Raw genomic sequence first — 25209 nt, forward strand, 5'->3', positions numbered from 1 at the left:
TCCAAAAAAGTACTTCAAGTAATCTGTTCTAAGAAAACAACTAGATGTACAGCTAACTACTTATATGAATAGCAGCATTATTGGAGAATAGGGATTATGGAAAAAAAAAAAAGAGAGAGAGAGAATAGGGATTATGTCCTTACTAAGAACACACTCAGAAGCCAGAGTACTGAGAGAATCAGAGATGTGTAAACTTAGTGAGAGATTAAACCTCTGAACTTCAATTTCCTCATCTATAAGTGAGTATACATAGGGAACTATTCATTTCATTCATAATTTTGCTTTACAAAGACCTCAGTCTAAAAACTAAAACTCTGAATTTCTTTTTATGCAAAAACATGCTAAATATGTAAAACTGACAACTCCAATAATTAGGGCCTGAACAAAAAGCTATACAAAAGGTGAGTATTTTGATATTTTGATGGGTTCTACTTAATTTGTTAGAAAATAGCTAATAGATTATCAAAACATGGGAATGAATAATTTTTTTCTTCAAATCAGCCCTAATATTTAAAGGAATAGGAAGTGTGAGGGTTGATGAAGCATGAGGATAAATATTATCCTCCTTCTAACTAATATCCCTGTAGTATGTTTTCAATTTATGTTCTAGTATTATGTGCATACGATTTGATTTAAAACCAAAATGCAAGGGGTTTTTTTAGATCCAAACTGTCTTCAATACCACCACAAAAGGGTAATGCAATTTTTGTCAAAGTTTGAATACCTGTAAATGCTCCATTAAGTTTCTACATATCATAGTTAAAGGTTAAAGCACAATGAATATTGAAGATCAAATGTATTTGTTTTAATGTATGATATTGTCCACAGAAGACATGGTTTTAATGTAAAAGTTTTAATTAGAAATCTGTTATACAATTGCAAGAAATACCATTAGATTCATCTTGTAGTGTTGATGCTGCATATCAACTTTTAGTATTTTAAAATAGTACTAAAAATATTCTGTGAAATACATTAGGAGCTTCATGCTATTTTGATGATTAGTTACATGATTTCACCCTCAGGCTGAATTAAACATCACATAATTGTCTTTTAAATCCTTATCCATTGGGACGCCTGGGTGGCTCAGTGGTTGAGCATCTGCCTTCAGCTTAGATGGTGATCATGGAGTCATGCATCAGGCTCCTTGCATGGAGCCTGCTTCTCCCTCTGCCTATGTCTCTGACTCTCCCTCTCTCTCTCTCTCTCTCTCTCTCTCTGTCTCTCATGAATAAATAAAATCTTAAAAAGAAAAATCCTTACCCATTTAAAAAAAAGCTGACTAAATGTAAATATTCTAGAGGGGAAAAAAAGATAATTCTGTTGGATCTAACAATTCCTATTTATTGTTTTAATAGGATAATATTTACCACAATAATATTTATGTACCACAGAAAATAAAACATACTGAAGTAAGAGAACATACAGAAAAAAAGAACACATGCTTTTTAAAGATGTTGGATTTTAGTAGATTTGAAACTTCTTTCTTTTTATATGTAGATTTCTTTATTTCAAATCAAGAGATCTAATTAAAGAATCACTTGTCAACAGGCATTCTGTGCATCTTATCACATGCAAATTTATAGACTAATATTGTTGAGCACATTCAGCTTCCAGAAATGTAGTTTGAGTTTTGTCAATCAAGATACAGACTAGGGACACCTGGGTAGCTCAGCAGTTGAGCATCTGCCTTCGGCTCAGGGCCTGATCCCAGGATACAGGATCGAGTTCCACATCAGGCTCCCTGCATGGGGCCTGCTTCTCCTTTGCCGATGTCTCTGCCTCTCTCTGTGTCTCTCATGAATAAATAAATCTTTTAAAAAAAAGATACTAAATATATTTTAAGTATGTCACAAAATATGTTGCAGGGTAGGCTTAGAATCTGTTTTACATGACTATACCAATAGTGAATGCAGTTGCATCATCACTTACAGTAGGCTTGTAATGAAATTGACCATAGCGCTGGAGTCTACATAGAGGCTTATTTCTTTTAGTTTTGAATACTAGGCTTTATCAACATTAGGAAATGATCTCTTCCATATTCAACTGCTTATATTGCATAAGTAAGAAACTTTGTTAGCAAATCATTCAAAGGCTTTGAAAAAATTCATTTTTCTTAGGTTTCTGCAGAAGATTAAAAAACAAGCTCCATATAGATGAAGGAAAACTGTATCTTTCACTTTAGCTTATCTTCTTATAGCCCTTTTGTTATTTTCTTAGAATTACCTTCATGAGTCAGTAATAGCTATGGAAAATAGCCTCTATTTCTGTCATTAAATATTCTTAGAAATCTTGTCATTGGTGGATTATTAAGCGCATCCCACAGGAGCTATGCAGGTGGCTGGATATCTGACCAAAGCCATATAGGTAGTTAATAAACCATAACTATGACAAAACTGTCATAATTCATTATGCAGTTATAATGTTTTGTGATGATTTAAACTTTAGGGCAGTAAACTTTTAGAGCTAAAAGAAAACCACAGGGATCGCTAGTCAAACCTTTCATTTTCTGTATGAAGAAAACTATCCAAAGCAGCCACGCTAACCAACAGTCTATGATTTCAGCTAATTAACTGCAGAGCCAAGACCAGAACTTCTTTTCTGATTCCTAATGGAAAAATGTTCTCCTCTCAGAATACTTTCTTTAGAGGAATTCTGCTTTACAAACATGAAAGTATAGACACACTAAGTATACCAAAAATTCTAAAGGTCTATTAAAGAAACATAAAAATATAAATTATCATAAATTTGACCTAAGATCAATATATTAGCAAAATTGAGTATGACTTAATTACCTGCTTGTGTCATTGATTTTTTTTTCATTTATTTTGCATTCTGAAAATGGCTCTTTAAGACTGATTTAGATGGCTTAGGTCAATTTTCTTTAAGCTATAAGAGAAATTTTGATGTGTTGCCTCTTATTCACTTATGCTAGCATAAGCTTTCCAATTGATACCCTCATTACTTAGAATGTTTAAAAATAGCTATTGTGATATCTAAGTAAGTGAAGTCTTGAAGAATATTAGTTGCAGGGAATTACAGCTTTACTAATCAGTGTCTTCCACGAATTGACAGCATCAGAATCACTATAGAATTTGTTAGAAAGGCAGAATCTCAGCTTCCCTTTCCTGAGACCTAAACCTACCAAATCGGAGTCTGTGGTGTGAACAAGATCCTGGGTGATTCAGATATGCCTTAGGATTTGAGAAGCACTAACAGAGTTAGTAATCTCAGAACCTGTTTCTACTTGATGTCATTTTCTTGTGTCTTTCGTCCTCACCTTTCTTTTTGTGTCCTGCCTCCCAAACCCCAAAAAGGAACATAAAAATATCAGTGTGCTTTAATAAAGCAAAAAGAGGGACATCTGGGTGATTCAGTGATTGGTTGTCTGCCTTTGGCTCAGGTCGTGATCCCAGGGTCCTGGGATCAAGTCCTGGATCTGGCTCCCCGCATGGAGCCTGCTTCTCCCCCTGCCTATGTCTCTGCCTCTCTCCCTGTGTCTCTCATGAATAAATAAATAAATAAACAAATCAATCAAAAAAGTTCAAGTCAAAAGTGTGTAGAAGGGAGGAAAGGATATACTCTGAGGGGGCATTGGAGGACTAATTGACTAATTATATGTCTTTGGAATATTTTTAGCATCTAGCAGATCTACATTTTCCCACCCTTCTGTGTTCCCCCCTAGAGTCACTGTTCACATTGGATCCTGCTCCCAAAATTAAGGTTGTGTAACTGCATGAAGAAGTGAAATACAGGAGTTAATTATACAGTGTTGACTTTACAGAGGGTGAGCCACAAAGCATCAAAAGCAGGGACTGCCTGTTCCAGTTAAGGACAGAAAACAGCAGAGGATATATTATTGGTTATGTAATCTGGGAACCACTGTGAATAACAGGCATTGTGAGGCAGATGAGAAAAATGGTTGTGATTAAAAGCAAAATAAAGTACCTCAGTCCAAGCTTCCATCTACAGAGATGATTCTCAGGAGTTTTTCTTCTAGTGAGTGATAGATTGATTGTCTAGTATAGTGATTAAGAGCTTAGACTCTGAGCTAAAACTTTCTTGGTTCAAATTCCAGCTCATCTACTTCTTGGCTCTGTCACTGTGGGCAAGTTACTTAACCTCTAACCTCTTCATCTGAAAATCGAGAAAACAATAGTACCTACCTCGTGGGGTTATTATAAATAGCAAACAAGAAAATGTATGTACAAAATACTTGGCACAGTGTCTGAAATGTAGTAAGTAGAGTACTGTAAGTACTCAAATAAGTGTACTTATTTGTTCATTTGCTTATTTACTCATTTATTAAGGTTTTTCTCATCAGTCTCCCTTGTGAACAATAGCATTATTTTATGGATCTCTTCTGGGATTTGGTTGTGGTTTGTGGCCCTGACCTACAGCTCTTATTAAGGAGCTGGGCTAAAGAGTGAGTGTCTGTTGATCACCTCTGGGATTAGGAGGGCTATGCTGGGTCTGATGGTGGTGATAGTGGTAGAGAGTATAATGAAGAAAAAGAGAGGGGCACCTGGGTGGCTCAGTGGTTGAGTGTCTGCCTTTGGCTCAGGTCATTATCCTGGGGTCCTGGGATCAAGTCCCGCATCAGGCTCCCCACAGGGATCCCGCTTCTCCCTCTGCCTGTGTTTCTGCCTCTCTCTGTAAATAAATAAAATCTTTAAAAAGAGAGAAAAAAAATAAAAAGAAATATCATACAATCCCTTGAGGCACTTAGATTCTGAATGGAAAGAGATGAGATGCCCTAATACATGGAAAAAACCCAACAGATGATTAAAAAAAAATCCACCGTGTTCCTATGTTGAAAATTGCATGGCATATATGAGGATGTTTGGGGTGATTGAATGGTGGCCATCAGGATCAGTCATCAATACCTGTGATTTTCTTCGGGTGTCTTCTACAAAGAAGGAGGAAGAAAGGGAACTGTTGTATCTGTAAGGTAAAAAGTGTGATAAGCATGGAAGATTTTCATTTAAACAGACTTGAATCTTAATTTTAGAAGTTGATTAAGCAATGGAGGGCAGCCTGTGAGAAAGTCTTAATATCGATGCTACTAAAATTGCTGCCAGTTTTTACCTCACTGTGGTTATACGAAGGCAGGATACAGCCAAGAGGGGTGAAGTTCCAGAGAGTGCTAATCAGATAGTGTTCTATAATTTCACTGTTCTACTTTAGGTTGACTACTTTGTAATACTTTCAAAGGAATTCAGGTTTTGGAGAAATTAGAAGGTAGAGGTTTATAGATGTTCAATAAATGGGCTATAAATTAGATGTTGAGATAAAATATTACAGAGCGTGGTCGTGTAGGGGCGCCTGGGTGGCTCAGTCAGTTAAGTGTCTGCCTTCAGCTCAGGTCTCCGTCCAAGGTCCTGGGATGGAGCCTCATGTCATGCTCCCTCCTCAATGGAGAGTCTGCTTCTCCCTCTCAGTCTGCCCTTCCCCCTGCTTATGCTCTCTCAAATAAATAAATCTTTTTTAAAAAATACATTAAAAAAGAAATAAATAACTGTGTAGAAACCAGTGTTGTCTCTTTGTTCTCTGTCCCCTGTGGTTCACGCTACTGTCTGCCTGTCCAGAGCAGTTTTAAGAAGTCACTTCTGTCTTCAGGTCTGGAGAGGGTAGACTAGGATGGGATAGATTTGGGCTGGGGAGAGCAGGGACTGGGTAGAGTTGGTAGCAGGAAGGTAGTCAGCAGCATTGTGTTTACATTTTGGGTAAATGAAAAGGCCCTGAAGGAGGACTGAGGGCCAGGCTAGTAGGGTGAGAGGTAGAGATGGTTTTTAAAGATTACTTTGAAACTGTCATGGACATCTTTAAAATAGAGAGGGGGGAAAAATACTGTTCAGGCATAAAAACCAGGGCCATTCTCTAATTCCAGAGAAAAATGAAAATGAGCATCTGTCAGTGGATGGGTTAAATGTTGTGCTAGGGTCACTCAGCATCTAGTTAATACTTCCAGTCTGGAGTCCCCTTCAAATGTTTGGTTCACAGCATCTGACGCTCTGTCTAATCTGACTTTATTCTTTGTGCTTCATTTCCACAGTGCGCATGTATCTCAAGTCAGCAGTGTTTCGACGACTGGAGAGTAAGTTATTTGGCTTGGGGTTTCCCCTCTTCCTTTCCCATATATCAAACAGAAAAAAAATACTCTAGTGGTGTATGGTTTTGGAAGATTAATACAATAAGCAACCGATGATGATTTTTAAATTTTATTTTTAATTTATGATAGTCACAGAGAGAGAGAGAGAGAGAGGCAGAGACACAGGCAGAGGGAGAAGCGGGCCCCATGCACTGGGAGCCCGACGTGGGATTCAATCCCGGGTCTCCAGGATCGCGCCCTGGGCCAAAGGCAGGCGCCAAACCGCTGCGCCACCCAGGGATCCCCCGATGATGATTTTTAAAACCACTCAGAGGACTAAATAAGATGTGTTCCTGTTTGAGTCTCTGCGTGGGTGTGTGACCAGAGACAGCTGAATCATTTGAACATACAAGATTTTTGTTTCAGTCAAAATAACATCAGAGACTATTAATGTTTGCAAAATACGTGTTTAGGGAGGTATCTTGCAGTGGAGGATGCCATTAAAGGTTAAAGTGTAACAGTGTCTTGTCTTCTCTCTTCCTCATTTTTAATCAGCCTACATGGATTGAGTACCTATGTTAGGCCAAGCATTGTGTAGGGTATGTAATATTAAATAAGCCTTGGGCTCTGGCTTCAGGGATTTGACAGTCTAAGAGGGACACAGAATCAAAAGGAAATTAGTCATGGTAACAAGTCTCTTTTCCACAGAGCAATGACAGTGCTCTGTTGATTATACCAATCACGTGTCTTTTTCCTCCTAAGGCTACCAACTGCATGTAGACTAAAATCTAAACTCCAGGGATGTCTGGGTGGCTCAATGATTGAGTGTCTGCCTGAGGCTCAGGTCATGATCCTAGGGTTCTGAGATTGAGTCCCACATCGGGCTCCCTACAGGGAGCCTGCTTCCCCCTCTGCCTACGTCTCTGCCTGTCTCTCTCTCACTCTGTCTCTCATGAATGAATGAATGAATGAATGAATGAATGCATGCATGAATGAATATATATGTGTATATTTAAATAAAATTACTTATTCATGAGAGACACAGAGAGAGGGGTGGAGACATAGGCAGAAGGAGAAGCAGGCTCCTTGTAGGGAGCCCGATGCGGGACTCGATCCCGGATCCTGGGATCATTCCCTGGGCCAAAGGCAGATGCTCAACTGCTGAGCCACCCAGGCGTCCCAATAAATAAAATCTTTGAAAAAAAAAAATCTAAACTCCAGTTACCTGCCATTACCTCCCTCTCTGACCACATTGCTCATTGTGCTTTGACCACATGACATCCTACTTCTGGAATAGGCCAAGCTTATATTTGCCACAGAGCCCTTGCACTGGCTATTTTTCAGCCTGGCCATTCATTTTCTTATCATTCACTTTTTTTGTTCAAATGTCCTCTCCTCCGAGAAGCCATCCCTTCCTATCCACAGTCCCTCTCCAATCCTGTTCGCCATTTTGGAGAGAATTTATCACTATCTGAAACTCCATGGTTTGTTTATTACCTGTCTCTCTTTTTTTAAGATTTTATTTATTTATTGAGAGAGAGAGAGAGAGAGAGAGAGAGAGAGAGAGTGCAGTAGGGAGGGACAGAGGGAGAGAGAGAGAGAGTCTTAAGTAGACTCCACACTGAGCAAAGAACCCAGTATGGGTCTAGATTTCACAACCCTGAGATCACGACCTGAGCCGAAACCAAGAATTGGATGCTCAGCCAACTATATCTGACATTTTAAAAATAAGTATGTGGTTCTTTTTTAAATTAATAGCTTTATTGAAATATAATATACAAAAAACTATACACATTTAATGTGTACCATTTGATGAGTTTGGATGTGATTCTTTTTTCAAGTGCAGGAAAACATGGTTTGAGGAGTATATGTTTAGAATTTTTCATGCAAAAAAAAAAAAAAAGAATTTTTCATGCCACGTTATCCAGAAGTAAATAGCATGGTAATAAAAGAAGACTTAGACCCATTAAAAAATTATATAACTTTAAAACAGATACCTTATCTGTCTTATGATGCACTCTTCAGCCTCTGTGCTTAAATGTTTTTTCATGCTGAATGAAGTAAATCTCTCCTGCTATCTTCAGTAATACATACTGGGATGTTTGCATGAATACAGCTTCGATTATATACATCACAATTTAATTGAATAGAGGTTCAGAAAGACTTTGCTGTTCTAAATAGTAATTGTTCTGGTGAGGTGTTTCTTTTTAATAGCATTATTACCTTAAAGGGATTCTAAATAGATAATAGGCATCATAATAAATTTGTGCCAATTTGCTTTGTAAACCATACTGTCTTCCTCTGAAGAACTGGTGAAATCTGAAGGAACTCACCTATATAAGAATAGGTCTATTATTACTCTGTGAGGAAAAAATATTTCCTCATTCTGCCTTATATTAAATGACCCTTATTTCCTGAATGCCTCTGATAATTGTTGCTAGACTTGCTGTGAGCATTTCAATAATCCTGATCCTACAAAGATGAGAAACATAGTTATCAAATTGGTAGAATTTGTCATGTTTGGTTTTATTTTTAACACACGATGCAGACATTTCGAGATGTCTCATATGCTGTCTTTGCTCATGAAGCAGTGGTAGATCTACCATTGAAAATGCTGATATTCCCAAAATTATAGATAGAAAATTTTAAAGGCAAACATTGATAAAGTTGTTTGCCTGATGGACTCTGTATTCTGCTTTTATTAGACTCTTAGAAAGAACCATCCGGTCAGCAGTAGAACAGCATCTTTTTGATGTTAATGGCTCTGGAGGCCAAAGTTCAGAGGACTCAGAATCTGGACCATCATCAGCATCTTCAGCCACATCAGCCAGACAGCGCCGCCGCCAGTCCAAAGAGCAGGATGAAGTTCGACGTGGCAGAGATGTGTGAGTTGGATTGGTGCTTATTTGCATTTTCTCCTCTTCTTTTAAAAATATGCACCTAAATTTGTCACTGTGTTATAGGCATTCCCATATCAGTATTCAGGTTAAAACTTTAAAAATTCCTTTTTGACTATTTAGCTAACACTTGCAAATTTGTAGGTGACTAAATCAATATTTCAGTTTTGCTGGATGTTTTATATTGTCTAGATGTATGTTGTAGGAAGCCACCTCTGATTTAATACATTTCATGGCTTCCTTATGAATATCTTTTTTTTTTAAGATTTTATTTATTCATGAGAGACAGAGAGAGGCAGAGACATAGGCAGAGGGAGAAGCAGGCTCCTCACAGGGAGCCTGATGCGGGGCTCGATCCCAGGACCCCGTAATCACGATCTGAGCCAAAGGCACATGCTCAGCCTCTGAGCCACCCAGGCATCCCATGAATATCTTTTTTAACAGGGATGCTGACTGAACTCCTGGAGGAGAAAATTGCCATATGCCTGTCCAGAGGTTTGTTTGTTTTTTTTAATTTTATTTATTTATTCATGAGAGACAGAGAGAGAGAGAGGCAGAGACACAGGCAGAGGGAGAAGCAGGCTCCACGCAGGGAGCCCGACGTGGGACTCGATTCTGGGTCTCCAGGATCACGCCCTGGGCTGAAGGCGGCGCTAAACCGCTGAGCCACCCGGGCTGCCCTTTTTTTTTTCTTTTAAGATTTATTTGTTTGAGGGCAGCCCGGGTGGCTCAGCCGTTTTGTTTGAGGGCAGCCCGGGTGGCTCAGCCGTTTAGCGCTGCCTTGGGCCCAGGGCGTGATCCTGGAGTCCCGGGATCGAGTCCCACATTGGGCTCCCTGCATGGAGCCTGCTTCTCCCTCTGCCTGTCTCTCTCTCCTTCTCTCTCCCTGTGTCTCTCATGAGTAAATAAATAAAATAAAATAAAATAAAATATTTATTTGTTTGAAAGAGAGTGAGCATGCACACACACGCACATGTGGGGGGCACAGTGGTTGGAGGGGAGGGACAGGTGGTTGGGGAGGGGAGGGACAGAGGGAGAAATCCCAAGCAGCCTCCACGCTGAGCAGAGATCCTGACCTGAGTAGAAACCAAGAGTTGGGCACCCCACTGACTAGGCCACCCGAGCACTGCAGAGGTAGTTTTTTCTTATTAGATAACATTCATTCACTTATTAGACTAACTTATAAAACCAACAGATTTCCCTACTATATTGGGCTGATGAAATATCACTGTAGAGTATGACAGTAATACTCTGACATTTGACTACATTTTAATATAAGAAAGGTTGAGCTTAAGTCTAATCAGAAGAGGAAATGCTTGAGTTCTTTATTATTATGACTATTATAAGCTTTCCCACAGCATGAATTTATGAGTAGTAGCATAAGGAACTTTATTCTCCATTAAAGGATTTGATACAATACAAATAGATCATCATCATCAATATTTTTCAGTAATCATCATTTAAATATCAGGAAAGTAAAGTTATATTCATATATTTTTCCTGAAATTTTTAAGTTTATTTTTATTTACGATAGCATTTAGTCTATATAAAGTTACTGTTTTGAACTCCTTATTAAATGTCAAAGACTAAATCAGACCCTACTCCCCCTTATTCCTTTTCACCTGGATTCATAATGTACATGAAAATCTTAGGGGTAAAAAAGGAAACTTCTTTTTACTTAAAGAAAAACAGAAAGGCAAGTAGTAAAAATACCGTGCTGCATATTATGAAGATGCTTAAGGACCATACTAGCAAATGTAATTTTAGAAATAAAACAGTATCAGTGGTATAATCCACTGACTTTTTAAGGGATATATGCAGCACTTTAAAAAAAATTTTGTCTTGGAGCTGGTGGGTAGGAGGGAGTGCTATAATACTACCTTTAGAAAACAGAAAAATTGTAATACAGGAGATGGTTACATTTAAAATTAGCTACTGACTAAGCTTTATAGACAATGTTTAGGAGTATAATTAGTTTGTGTACTGCCCATACTGTGTTACACAGCAAGTGTAAATTATTTAATATTGTTCTTACCCTCTGCCTCATTTTTTGCCAAGTAGTATGTAGCAACACATTGCGTTTTTAAAATATCCTTAGTGTGTCACGACATCATGTTTTCCACCCTCTGTGTTTGGACAGAGGGATAGCAAGCAGAGGTTGGAAGTGGTAATAAGCACGAGGAAGAGATCAGAGACAGACAGTGATAGTATTGATGGTGGGTGTGTGGCAGCAGGCAGGGGTGCCAGGTCCAGAAGAATAGAGAATGGCAGAAAAATGTGAAACGGAGTAACCTTTCCTGGTTACTCCTGAGAAGTTAGAGCTTCCCAAGTCCAGGCATGCTTCTATTATAAGTTATTTTGAGCCTATTTTACTGTCAATATCAGGAGAACAAAAGGAAATAAAGAATGGTAGAAACCAACTAATCTACCAACCTGTGAAACTCTAGCCTTCCCCTTAATTTTTCTTCTCTGGATTTCCTCTACTGCTCATGCTCATCTCTCATTGTGGTCAGACTGGAGCTGTGCATAAATCTCAGGTTGCAAACTGTGTGTGGCTACAGTAACTTACAAACAGTCTCCTTATTCTTTTTCCTTGATACATGGTCGGGGCAAGCAAAAGTCCTCTTCCTATTCTCCCTGTTGGCCTTAGCCTCCTAGTTATATGACCTCTTCCTAACCTGACACATGAGTATTTAACATGTCTTGATAGTCCTTTCTCATCAACTCCTGTCCACACTGCACTTCCTCTCTGAGCTCACCAGGTCTGTGGAGGAGCAAGGCCCTCTCAGGGCCCCAGACCTACTACTTCTGTCCTCACAAAGGTCCTCTCCAGTACGTCCCCAGTAGATACACTAACATATCACTCATTGTGCGGAGGTTGAGAATCATTATCATAGCCCATAGTAAGTATGTTTTTCTTAGTATATACCTATACACAATTGATTCATTTATCAAAGATTTTTATCAGGCTTTGCTTAAAAAATAAAAGTTAAGCTAGATTTTACTATATCCTGTTCAAAACTGTTAACCGTATAGAATGGTTAAACAGTTTTTAAAAGTAGAAATTAGTGAGCAGCCCAGGTGGCTCAGTGGTTTAGTGCTGCCTTCCGCCTAGGGTGTGATCCTGGAGACCTGGGATCGAATCCCATGTCGGGCTCCCTGCATGGAGCCTGCTTTCTCTCTCTGCCTGTGTCTGTGCCTCTCTCTCTCTCTCTCTCTCTCTCTCTGTGTCATGAATAAATAAAATCTTTAAAAAAAATAGAAATTAGTTGTATTTTTATCTATAATTTTGTTTCCTAACAACCTAAAGCTGCAACCAAATAAAAAAATATATATCCTTAAAGCCAATGATAGCCATATTTCAGGGTGAGATTATAGTCAATAAAGTCTGTACTAAAGTCATCATGGCAAATTTTTGAAATAAATACAGAAGATAGACTAAGACTATAAATATTTCATTTTAGTGCAAATGATTTCTTCTTTGTCTAAATTTATAAGAAACATTATCAGGTTTATATTACTATTTGCTACCATAAAAATATCAAAGTTTAAGGGATATATTTATTATGTGAAGGGGTTCAGTCTAATTTATAAATTAAAAAACTTGCCATTTGCTGGGTACATGGAAATGATGACTCTTGGTTATGGGTATATGGAAGTTCATTGTGATAGTCTTTCTTCTATATTCATGGAAATTTTATATTTTTTTAAAAGCAAAGAGTAATTTAAGTGGTTTCAGCTGTCCAAAATACAGTAAGCTGGAAATTTGTACACATTTGTTATTTAAATACTATATTAAATTCCTACTACAAAGCCAAAAGGAAAAAAAGAACATACTCTATTAGGGGAATGATAAATAATTGAGTATTGCCAGAGCATTAACTAAGTCTGTAGCAGTGAGGAAGAAATTCTAGATAAAGTGAGAGGCCCCAGAGATCTGAGTTCATGTCAGATTTCAGTTATGTCAAGTATGATTGAAACCTGTCAGAATGGGGATCCCTGGGTGGCTCAGTGGTTTAGCGCCTGCCTTTGGCCCAGGGTGTGATCCTGGAGTCCCGGGATCGAGTTCTGCGTCGGGCTGCCAGCATGGAGCCTGCTTCTCCCTCTACCTGTGTCTCTGCCTCTCTCTCTCTCTCTGTCTATCATAAATAAATGAATGAATGAATGAATGAATGAATGAATGAATCTTTAAAAAAAGAAAGAAAGAAAGAAACCTGTCAGAATGTTGCAGGCAGGAGTCATATACCAGTCAGTGCTCCTCACAATCACATGTGTACTGGGGCTGAAAGGATTGACTCGCACAAAAGCAGACTTTTTTTTTTTTTTTTAAGAGTACAGGCTTTCCACATGAGCGCACTGAACAGAGTTTCGTATGTTTATTTTGACAGCATTTATTCCAGCCATTCGTTCACTATTCAAAAAGATTATAAAATAAACCTTGTCTTTTAATTTCTAAGACTGTTTTTTAGCTTTTGATTAATCTACTAGGCCTACTATAACCAAGTATTACAGCCTAGGTGGCTTAAACAAGAGGAATTTATTTCCTCATAGTTCTGGAGGCTGGAAGTCCAAAATCCAGGTGTGTACAAGGTTGGTTTCTGATAAGACCTCTCTCTTGGACTTCCAGACAGTGCCTTGTCACCATATCCTCCCATGGCCTTTCTTCCATGTGCATGCTCTCCTGGTATCTCCTCCTTTTCTTATAAGAACACCAGTTCTGTGGGATCCCTGGGTGGCGCAGTGGTTTAGCGCCTGCCTTTGGCCCAGGGCGCGATCCTGGAGACCCGGGATCGAATCCCACGTCAGGCTCCCGGTGCATGGAGCCTGCTTCTCCCTCTGCCTGTGTCTCTGCATCTCTCTCTCTCTCTCTGTGACTATCATAAATAAATAAAAATTAAAAAAAAAAAAAAAAAAACACCAGTTCTGTTGGATTAGAGCATCCACCCTTATGGCCAGATTGAACCTTAATTACCTCTGAAAAGGCCCTGTCTCCAAAAACAATTACATTAACAGATGGTGAGGGCTTCAACATAGGAATTTGGGAGGAAGCACAATTCTGTCATAGCAGCTTTCAAACATAAAAACCCCTCCACAAAAAAAATTATAATAGGATGTTTACCCTAGGAGTTAGGGGAAATATGAAGACTGATAGAATTTATATAGCAAAACAAATAATTTTGAAGTTGCAACCAAACTCCTCCAACCATCCATAGAAGGCACCATTCTCAGTAGATGGAGGGGAGAGGTTGAAGATGTCTGCACAAGTACATGTGCCAGCATGTTAGTCCCTGTCAGCTCTTCCTCTGCCATTATTTTATAGTTAGGATATTTCTAATGATTGTTGTATAAATCTTTTATATGATTTTACTAAGTATTTTTACATTAAAAGTTGTATGAAATAAGACTAAATTAAATATGGAGTACTAAAAATCACCAAAGATAGTATAACTTTGAAAATGTTATGGTAAATATTAATAATCATTAATATAATAGTATTTAAATCATAATTTTGCCTCCATGATGTGAATTTAGATGGAAGAATGAATATTTAAGATTATCTTCCATTTTTGGATATGTTGAACTGATGGTAAAATACAGTCATCTGTTTTGTTCTTAAGAGCTCATTTATTTCAAAATATAGCTGTTTTGTTCTTAAGAGCTCATTTATTTCAAAATATAGCTCATTTATTTCATTCATTTAGGGAGTTACCGTAACTTAGTCAGGTTAAGGGAGAGATCTCATTCATTTGTACCTTAGCATGCCATGACACTACCCTGATGGCTTAATTTGTCCTGGGATGTAGTAAAAAAAAAACAACACTTTGCTAAGAATTTAATTTTATGAAAACTCCTTAAGGGAATGTTTAAAATACTCAGAATGATTTCAAGAGTGTTAAGTGAATTAAATTCTGTAGATAAGACATTCATATCTATTTCTAAAACTATGTCATGAAGGATCTACAGTTATAAGCTTACATCCTAAAACTCCTTGTACTGGGAAGTAACAAATCCATATTTCAATTAAAATGTATTTCATAGTTTTTATTAACTTATCCTGTTTCTACCAAGATTATCAAATGCAGTCAGATTTTGTTATTAATATTTTTCTACTATGCTAAAATAGCTATCATTTGGGAAAATCAGTTTGTCCCATTCTGGAGAAAAAAGACATCTTACTTCCTTTTCAGATTTTTCTCCACTCATTGTATTATAAAAAGTGTGTGTAGCAGGGGCAGCTGGGTGGCTCAGTCAGTTAAGCATCCAACTCTTGATTTCGGCTCAGGTCATAATTTCAGGGTCATGAAGTGGAGCCTCACCTAGGGCTCTGTACCCTGTGGGGAGTCTGCATGAGATTCTGTGTCTCTCTTTCCCCCTCGTCCCCGTGCATGCTCTCTCTCTCTCTCAAATAAATAAATAAATCTTTAAAATAAAATAAAATGTGTATGTATATGTAATCTGTTAATAATGGGAAGTTTTTCTGTAAGATTACACTGTTTTCTCTGTTTGAATACAAATTACTTTTGGTACAACCTCAAAAGTTGTTCATTGATAGAAACACATTCCTTGCCAGTTTGCCCCTAAGAATAATTTATCTTGTAATGTGGTTTATTTGGCAACAAGTAGTCTCAGGAGTAGCACTGTGCTCAGATTTTGATCAAAGAGGCAAACTAGAATTTCTGGGCACTCTCCTGATTTCCCATGTGATGCACTAACAGTGTCATTAAAGTGTCCTTCTTACCTTTTAAAATTAAGCTTTTTTTTTTTTTTTAATTCAAGGGGACTTATCAACAAAGAAAATATTCCTTCCGGGTTCAACAGCCTCGAAGATTGTATTTTGAATCCTCAGGAAGTGGAAAAGTTATATGAAAATACTTCCAGTTATATTGGAGAAAGGGGTAAACCTAAACGTCAGAAATCCAGTTCCAAACTTTCTGAACTCAATGAAAATCAAGATGGTCTTTTGGTAAGTGAAAATTCTATAAAATTTTTTACTTGTAGCCAATTAGGAAATATCACATCTCTTTTCCTTGCTCTGTAAAAAAAAAAATAATTTCAATCATGAGCTTCATCAAACTATAGGATATGAGTTGTGAAGACCTCAGAGGTACTAAGTATACACACTTGTATTTCTTTTTAATAAATATAAAAGTGAAAGCTCAGAAAGATTATGTTCTGGCAAAAGAAACAGAGACAACACACTTTGGTTTCCATGTTATTCAGATGAATTTTATCTCATTCTTTCAAATATTTTTAAATTTTATTTTGGAATATTGTTATTAAAGTACTTTTTATTTCCCCCATTCTGTTCATTCTCATATGTATGCTTATATAAAGAAAATTTGATGAACTTAAAGCCAGGTGAAAGAAATTACATAGGGAAAGAGGATCAACTATCTTTGTGTAGAGAATTCTCTGTGTTCAGAAATTTAGTTTAAATCTATACTGTATAAAAAAAAAAACCTATACTCTATAAAATATTTTATTCCAAATTAGAAACAAAAACAAAAAAGATCATCCTCTTACAGAGTTATCTCAGACTTGAATCCTGCCTGGATCATTGATTTGATATGTAAGTTATTACAAGTGGTTTCTGTCAATAGCTAAATATTTATTCCATTTAACTGTTAGTATACATCATCCTTGTCTGTGTATACTACAGTTTCTTTGAGAAGTGAACACCAAAGTCTGTCTGCTTAGTCCCTTTAGTTTTAAAAAATTTAACAACAACAAAAACTGAAGTTAAAATTTATAGCATAACATGAGCTGGAGTCTCCATAATAAAAGTAGGTAATGTCCATTCTTACTCTTCAATGTGTAAATACTCTGATCTATTTTATCTCTCACCAGCTTTTAGCTCCTTGCTGGATTTTCTAAATATTTAGTAAACTTACGGGCTACCTGTTTTCTGTTGTCAATTTCTGCATGTGCTCAGAGAAGATTCCCACTTTTGCCCTAATTGAAATATAGATAAATGCAAATCCAGGGGAACATGTTACTTTCCTTTTTTCCATCCAAATGTCTTGATACTCTGTTTCTACAAGTAAAGTGACCAGCTAGAAGGGGCAGAAGCAATCACCTACCTTAGGCCCATATCTGATACACTCCAAATAAAGAATGTAAGCTTTGAAACCAGTACACACATTAAATCCTTTTAACATTAACTTAATTCTTATTTTTGGGAAAAGTAAATTTTAAATAAAATAAATAGTGCCAATTTCATTAGCACTCTATTTGGCTCATAATTTTGCTTATCTGCCAAAGAGATTACAATGACTAAATGTCCAACAATTGACTTCTTTGAGAAGATGTACATCTCCATTTCAATCCTTTTTTCATATGAACTTAACCCATTAATTTTTTCCCCACCATGAATAGTGTCTTAAATTAGCTAGCTAATTTAAGCTAATAGCTAATAAAAGTAAAAAAGTACATTTATGTAGAATATGTGTTTAATAAAACTATGGCCCTATTCTGTGTTTTAAAATGTTTGGATGGAAGGGCCTGATGTTCTCTGGTCTTTTATATGTGAGAGGCTTTGCCCTCACCTTAGTTGCCAATATCCTCATTCCAGAATTGTGAATGTCGCCTATTAATATAAGTGAGCCAAGTGGACCATATCTTTGTCTCAGTGAATAATTGAAAAACCTGCCAGCACAATTCAGAAGAAAAACTTAACTCATCTAAAATGAGGGTGTTCTCTAAGAGCTTTCTTAATTGTTATATTCCATAAATTTTAAAATCTAGCCTTCATAGGTAACCACAAAGCAGAGCCAGGAAACGTAGCAAGTATTTAGACTCCATCCTAAAGTTAATTGTGCATCTTAACTTGTCTCTTATTTTTAGCCTCCTAATGTTACTTTTCCCAACTCTCCCCCAACACCTTTTCCTACTCTTCTTCAAGTTCTTTGCACCCTGACTAAACATGTATTTCCATAGCTGGGTCGGGGATGTAGGGGGATTATATATAATTATATGCCTCTTGGTTCCAGGAACTATTTCAGATCCTAAGGATAAAGCAGTGAGAAAAACAGGCAAAGATAACTGTCTCCTGAAGCTTATATCCTAGTAAGGGAAATAGACAATAATCAAGATAAGTAAGTAAAAGACAAAATACATTAGATAGTGGTAACTACTAGGAAGAAACATAAAGCAGGAAATGGGGATAGTAATTATGAGGGGGCAGGCGGTGCAATTTTAAATAGAATGGTCTGAGGAGACCTTACAAGAATTTGACATTTTGAGTGTAAAGACTTAGAGAAAGTAAAGAAGCAAGCCATACTATAACAGTAGATGCAAAGGCCCTAAGATAGGCATTGATCTGGAATGTTCAAAAAACCACAAAGACACCATTATGATTAGAAGAGAGTGAACAAAGTTAAAGAGGTAATGGGAGAGGTTGGGCAGATGAAGTAGGGCCTCATACATCATTGTGAGGCCTCTGCCTTCATTCTGGGTGAGATAAGAATCCATTGCAATAATTGGATGGATGCAATATTGCAGGCTGTACAGAGCACTGTTCACATTGACTAAGCCCCTCCTGGAGCAGTATATTGGTAGTAGTCATGACATAGTGAACAGGTTCTGGATATGTTTTGGAAGTAGAATTGACAACATTTCCTGACATTACCTGTGTGGTATGAAAGTAATAGAGGAGTCAAAGATAACTCCAAGGTTTTTGGCTTGAGCAACTAGATTTGTGCTGTTACTTTAACTGAGATAGAGAAGACGGAAGCTTGGGTTCAGCTTTGGACATAAGATCGAACTGCCCATTAGATATCTAATAGGGCATACCAGGGAGGGAACTAGATTTCTGGGCCAAGAGTTTAGGGAGAATATCCTGGCTGGAGATACAGTCATCATCAGCTAGAGGATATTTAAAGCCAGTATATTAGGTGAGATGACCCAGGGAGTGAGTGTGGACAGGAAAGACAAGTCACTTCAGGCACCATGAACCCTGAGACACACCAACATTTAGATGGGGAAATGAGAAGGTACCAGGGGAGGAGACTTAAGAGACTAGCACAGTAAAAGACAGACGATGAATGTGAATTGGGTGCCTCAGCAGCCAAGTGAACCAAGTATCTCAAGGACAGAAGGTCAGATGATGGGTCAAACAGAAGAGTGAGAGTTTGATCATTGGGATTAGCATGATGGAGATCACTTAATAAAAGCAATTTTGGTGAAGAGATGAGAACAAAAGCCATTTTCCAGAGAAAGTGAGAAGAGAGTAACTGAACACAGTGAGTAATAATTTCACACTGATCACACCAGCCCACAATACAACTGAAGAGAATATGCTGTAGACCAAAAAAAAGCATCCTGCAGATTTGGAATCTCTAAAGTAGGAACTGTCTGGGCATATTCCCCTTTGTGATTTCACCTTTCGAGACTGCCATGACCAGCAGAGACCAAGAGACTACAGATAATTCAGAGCTTAAAGATTAGTGGTAGTAAGTGACATTAGAATGTTTTGCCTTATCTCTAATTACTGCCAGGGTCCCAACCTTTTCTTCCCTCTTTAAACTCCTAGTTCATGCCTGTACCCATCAGTCATTCTCAAAGGAAAACCTTGTCTCTTGATTTACTTTGAAGAACTAAGACCCCCAGCTTGTGTTTCAGCAGCTTCCCTCACTCCTGCTTCAAAATGTCTCTAGAACTCTTCTCATTTTCTCTTCTCACCTGCTCAAATGATGACATGGTTTTTCTAATTTCTAACGTTAACCTCTAAAATCAAGAAGTATCTTTGCAAATTCTATTTTCTGTATCCATCTCCCCACCCCACACCCATGTACGTGTTCAAACATATACATACACTCACACTTTTCATGGCTTCCTCTTCATTGGCTCATTTCTGTTGGCCTAGAAAAAGGCTTCATGTCTAAAAGCTTTCTCTCTTGGGCACATTTAACAGCTTAAATCAAAAGTCGTAAGTAATCATGTATTTTATTCAATAATCGTACTTCTGCCACTTGGTTCTACTTAAAAATGGAAAAGACCACAGTATTAATTTGCTCACCACAAGGCTTTCATAATCATGGAAAATTAGAAGCAATTTAAATGTTCAAAGATGTGAGATCAGATAAGCAATATTTGTATGTCAATTCAATAAAATTATTATTCTGAAAACTGTGTAATAAAATAAAAACCACTGACAAGTTATATTTTAAGTGCTTTGTATATATTATCAATTTTAATCCTCCCAATAATGCAAAAGGTGAATTTATTAGTATTATAATTCTCATTCTAAACATGAGAATGAGGCAGAGGAGAGTAAACAACTTGTCTCAGGTCACACAAAAGTGGTGGAGCTGGGATTCCACTATATTCTCCCTCTATTAAAAGTAGGTGATGTAGCAGTATCTACAGTGTATGCATTCATACATGTATACATATATGTGTATGTATTATATACATATATGAGTGCATATATAAGTGTATATAACAATGTCCATTCCCAAGAAAAAATACTGCAAGGAAATGTGCCTCAAGTAATTTATGATGATGGTAGTGGTATTAGAAGCAACTGTTACTCCATCCTCGTTCTTCAAATGTTCTCCATATGATACTAATTCTATAATAAGCATTGCAGTCATTATGTAAAAAACAAATACATAGTCTAGTAGCTCTCTTATTTATAAACAACATCTATTTAGGGGTGCCTGGGTGGCTCAGTCAGTTACATGTCCCACTCTTGATTTCAGCTCAGGCCATGATCTCAGGATCTTGAGATTGAGCCCCACGTTGGACTCCACACTTAGCAAGGATTTTGCTTGAGATTCTCTCTCTCAAATATTTAAAAAATAATAAATAAACATTTATTGTCCTGAATACCTTCTGAAATCACAGGCAGGGTTCAAAGTAAGAGCATAGCTCTTGCAGTCAGACTGAGTTTCTGTTTCAACTTGATCACTTAATATCTATGGCACGTGGCCGTATTATGTATCCTCAGTTACTTCATCCATAAAGTAGGAATATTAATACCTTATTGTGGGATATTTTTTTTTGAGATTTGAAAGCAACTAAATGTGCTAAAGGATAGGGAAAACTGAACACAGCTCATACATAAATCCCTTTCTGCCCTCTCTGTTCTGATGACCAGTCTCTTTTGTTCACTTGCCATCAGATGTTCTGAACAGTCTGCATTTACTCATCAACCCCAGTAGCCCAGATTCTATGCCCAATTCTCTGCAGAAACTGCTTCCTCCATGTCACTGGACATGGTTTGGGAATGGCCTTCAAACACCCCTGTGCTCTGACGTCTGCTTGGTCCTTTACTCTTTAAGTCTTTGTGGGGCTTGATACTTCGTCCCTTTTTCTTAAAACTCTCTCCCTCAATCTGATACTGACTTCTCCATGTCCTCTAATCACAGTGACTTTCTTCTGGGTCATCTCTTTCACTGGATCATCTTCCACAAAGCATATCTAGATATAGATGTTCCCCAAATTTTGTCTCATTTCTCTTTTCCATCAGCACTGTACTTGAGAGCTTTTCCACTTGCATGGTGTCAGATGTTACCTCTCTACAGATCCCTTGAAAGTCCATATTTGATTGAAACTTTCCCCAGTTCACCTTAGGAAGTCAACTTGTTTGGGACACCTGGGTGGCTCAATTGGTTAAGCATCTGACTCTTGGTTTCAGCTCAGGTCATGATCTCAAGGTTGTGAGCTGAAGCCCTGCATCAGACTCTGTGCTCAGCAGGGAGTCTACTAAAGATTTTCTCTTCTCCCTTGCCCTTCCCCTACCTCTTAAAAAAAATCAATGCATTAAAACCAAATTCATTGTCTGCCCCTTCTTGATCTCTTTTTCTCCAGGGGAGCCATCTGATCTCATCACACCATCATCTTCTCATCCCTTTTTAAGACATTTCCTGGACTTGCCCCCAGTCCCTCTTCCAGCTTTTTAATCAGTTGTCAAATTTAGTTGACTCTACTTTTAAAATGTTATGAAGGTCCCCCTTGTCCCTTTGTATTGCCATCACATCACTTAAGCCCTTGTTGTAACTGCCTTGGAATACCAAAACAGCACCCAGCATGTCTGCACATCTGCACCTGCTCCCAGCCCTACACTGCCTCTCCTCTGTAAAATAGTCCTCTACCTAATGCAGCAATTTTCAACCATTGTTTTCAGTGCAGTACCACTCAGCAAAAGGTCCTGTCAAAAACTACATGGCAGCAACTCTCTGGGTAGTATTCATACAGTGTAAAAAAGCCCAATATTGTGAGCCACTGATTTATCATTATTCATTCCTTCAATTATACAACAAACTATATGACAAGCACTCTTTTAGGAACTAAAGACCCAGTGGTTATCAAAACAGACACACTCTCAGCCATCATGAAGTTTTACATTCTTTATAGGATCAAATAAAACACAAGAAAATATATAGTCAGGTGGTGATACATGCTGTGGAAAGAAATGAAGTGGGCAGAGAAGACAGGAAGAGTGGGAGGTGTAGGATCGATGTACAGAGGATACTTGGGTCAGGCCTCAATGAGATTTATGCAGGGACCTGAAAGAGGTGAGGGAGTGAGCCATTAGGAAATCTGGGGAGAGGCTATCTAGGCAGAGAGGGCAGGAGCTTAGCCTACTGAGGATAAGCAAGAGGCCACTGTGATTGGAGCAATATTGAGGAGGATTTTAAGAGATGAGGTCAAAGATGTAGCAAGGGTACTGATCAGTTAAGCCTTTGTAGCCATTTTTAGGTCTTTGGGATTTACCTTGAGTGAGATGAGGATCAAAGAGAAGAAAGTCATTATCTGATGTACCTTTTGAAAGAATCTCTAGCAACTGTGTTAAGAATAGCCTGGGGAAGGGGGGATAGCCCAGAGGTATTAAGGGATAAAAAACAAAAAACAAAAAACAAAAAAAACACTAAAACAAAATAATTGACATAATCTAAGCAAGAGATGATATTGATTTAGATCAGGATGATAGTGTAGAAACAAGAGGGTTTCTAATAGACTGGATGTGGGTGTGAAGAAGGAGGAGGGTGCAGGATGACTCCAAGACCTTTAGAATAGCTAGCTGGAAAGATGGAGAAAACTATTGAAGGGGCAGATTCAGGGGGGAAAAATCAGAAGTTCCATTTGGAAATGTTGAGCTTGAGATGTTTATTAGTAAAGAATCAAGTAGGCAGTTACATGATGCCTCCTAGATACATGAACCTAGAGTTCAGGGGAGAAATGAAAGAAGTTTGGAAGTCTTTGGCACCAGTTGGCATTTAAAGCCTTGGGATGGTCTGAGCTGACATCTAGGGAATAAGCAAAAAGAAAGGCTCCAATGAGAGCACGTTGGGACTAATCAATATTTAGTGGGTAGATACGCATCTAGTATTTCTTTCCTTTGCATACTATTGAATTAGGAAAGAATGTGATGGTCACCTTGAATTTTATGTTTTGCCAATTTTTACCATTATCATTCAGAAAGAAACTATTTAGAAATAAAGGAAATGTTAACAGTGTAGCAAACTACAGTTGCAGCAGTAACCAAAATACAGAGGTCATGATAGCAAGGATCAGTGTCTGTCTGGTTCACCTGTCACCCTTGTACCCTAAAGCCCAGCAGAGTTCAGCACTCATCAAAAGAATGTGATGGAAAAAAGGAGCACATGAATGGTTGCCATATATTTTAGGGTAACTTGTGTAATAAGAACACCCAAACACAAGATCTTGAACACAGTAAATGTTCCTTCTCCCGTAACAACCTAAAATAGGAGTTGAGGGCCAGAGAGAGGAGTAGAGGATTTGCTCTATGCAGTTTTTCAGGGACCCAGGCCAGGTTCCTCTCTGTCATCCTCAAGTAGCATCCAGTGAACCATGGTGGTTTCCATCTCCTTTTCAGCTCACAGAAGGAGAGCATGAGCTTTGAGGAATGTGCCTGCTGGGGTAGTTTATTGGCCAGGCCTGCAAGCCACACAACATCCTGTTGGAGAGGAGTTAGTCATGCAGTCCTATCTCATTGCAAGAGAGACTGGTGAATGTGTTGCTCCTGGGCATGTGGCTCCTTCATTTCTGTAGGAGGAAATTAGACTGAATTTGGGTAGGTAGCTAGCAAGCTTTTCTATCAGCATCCTCGTATCATCTCTGTAGTTCTTTTTAAATATGGATTAAGTTATACAGCTGTTTTAAGGCAAAACATAAAATTATGAAAGGATACAAAAAGAAACACATTAATCCTTTATAAATGAGAATATATCAAATATTCTCCTTCTCTAAGAACTCAAGGTTAGGATAATGAAACTGTTTTGACTAGCAGTGTTCTCTGCAGCCTTCAGACTCAGCTTTTTGTATATGGAGGGAAAGCATTTTTTTCAGTGCCCTCTATAAAGGTTTTGTTAGCATTTTATAGTTTCAGAAGACAAATTTGTTTTTGCTCCAAGTGTTTTCAAGTGCTTCAGTGGTCAAACAGGTTTTGAGCCTGACTTTCAATGCCACAACAGAGAGAGAGACCTAGGGGAAGAATTGAAAATAAATTCCACAGTCTAAAGCTAATTTTTTTCAAGGATTTTGTTCTTTTTAGATTTGAGGTTATTTTTATAATTGAGGAGGGTAGTTCTTAAAATTCAGTTCCCTCTGACACCCAAAAACTATCCAAATAAATTATATTATAGCACATTTGTGTGTTTTGAAAGTCACTGGTAAAATTTAAACAAAGCAGAATTTTATGGATTATAAACTACGCTTGATCTGTTTTTTTAATGCAATTCAAGAAGCAATTTTATTAAAATTATTCTTTTTTTTAATTTATTTATGATAGAGAGAGAGAAAGAGAGAGAGAGGTGGAGACACAGGAGGAGGGAGAAGCAGGCCCCATGCAGGGAACCCGACTTGGGACTCGATCCCGGGACTCCAGGATCACACCCTGGGCCAAAGGCAGGCGCTAAACCACTGAGCCACCCGGGGATCCCCCATTAAAATTATTCTTAAAGTCATAGTTCTTTGCTGTGTCTTAAAATTACCTATTTAAAACATCCTAAGTTTAGAAGACCAATTAAAAATTAATGCAATAAAACATTTTTATAAGAGTTTTATTACCTTAACCTTTAATAAATGCAAACATTAATGAACTACTCTTTTACCACACCTAGAGAAGTGTTTGGAACATAAAGCAGTTCAAAACCTTCAAAAGGAATTAAGTCCATATTTTCTCATAATACAAGTACTATTACAACTGGAGAACACTTGAAAGTCCAGTAGCAAATTTCTGGTACAATGGAAGTCTAC

The 25209-nt window shown here is 37.8% G+C and overlaps 1 protein-coding gene across 1 annotated transcript in view; it reads left to right on the forward strand.

Annotated features, from left to right (window-relative positions):
* Positions 1 to 25209, forward strand: part of FAM13A (family with sequence similarity 13 member A) — a 319784-nt gene that overhangs the window by 243498 nt on the left and 51077 nt on the right. Inside the window, 3 exon segments of the mRNA XM_038582151.1 lie at positions 6053 to 6094; positions 8794 to 8973; positions 15763 to 15949. Of these exon segments, the coding sequence (XP_038438079.1) occupies positions 6053 to 6094; positions 8794 to 8973; positions 15763 to 15949 (409 nt within the window).

The sequence above is a fragment of the Canis lupus genome, chromosome 32 (assembly GCF_011100685.1).
Source record: "Canis lupus familiaris isolate Mischka breed German Shepherd chromosome 32, alternate assembly UU_Cfam_GSD_1.0, whole genome shotgun sequence".
In the NCBI taxonomy this organism is placed as follows: domain Eukaryota; kingdom Metazoa; phylum Chordata; class Mammalia; order Carnivora; family Canidae; genus Canis; species Canis lupus.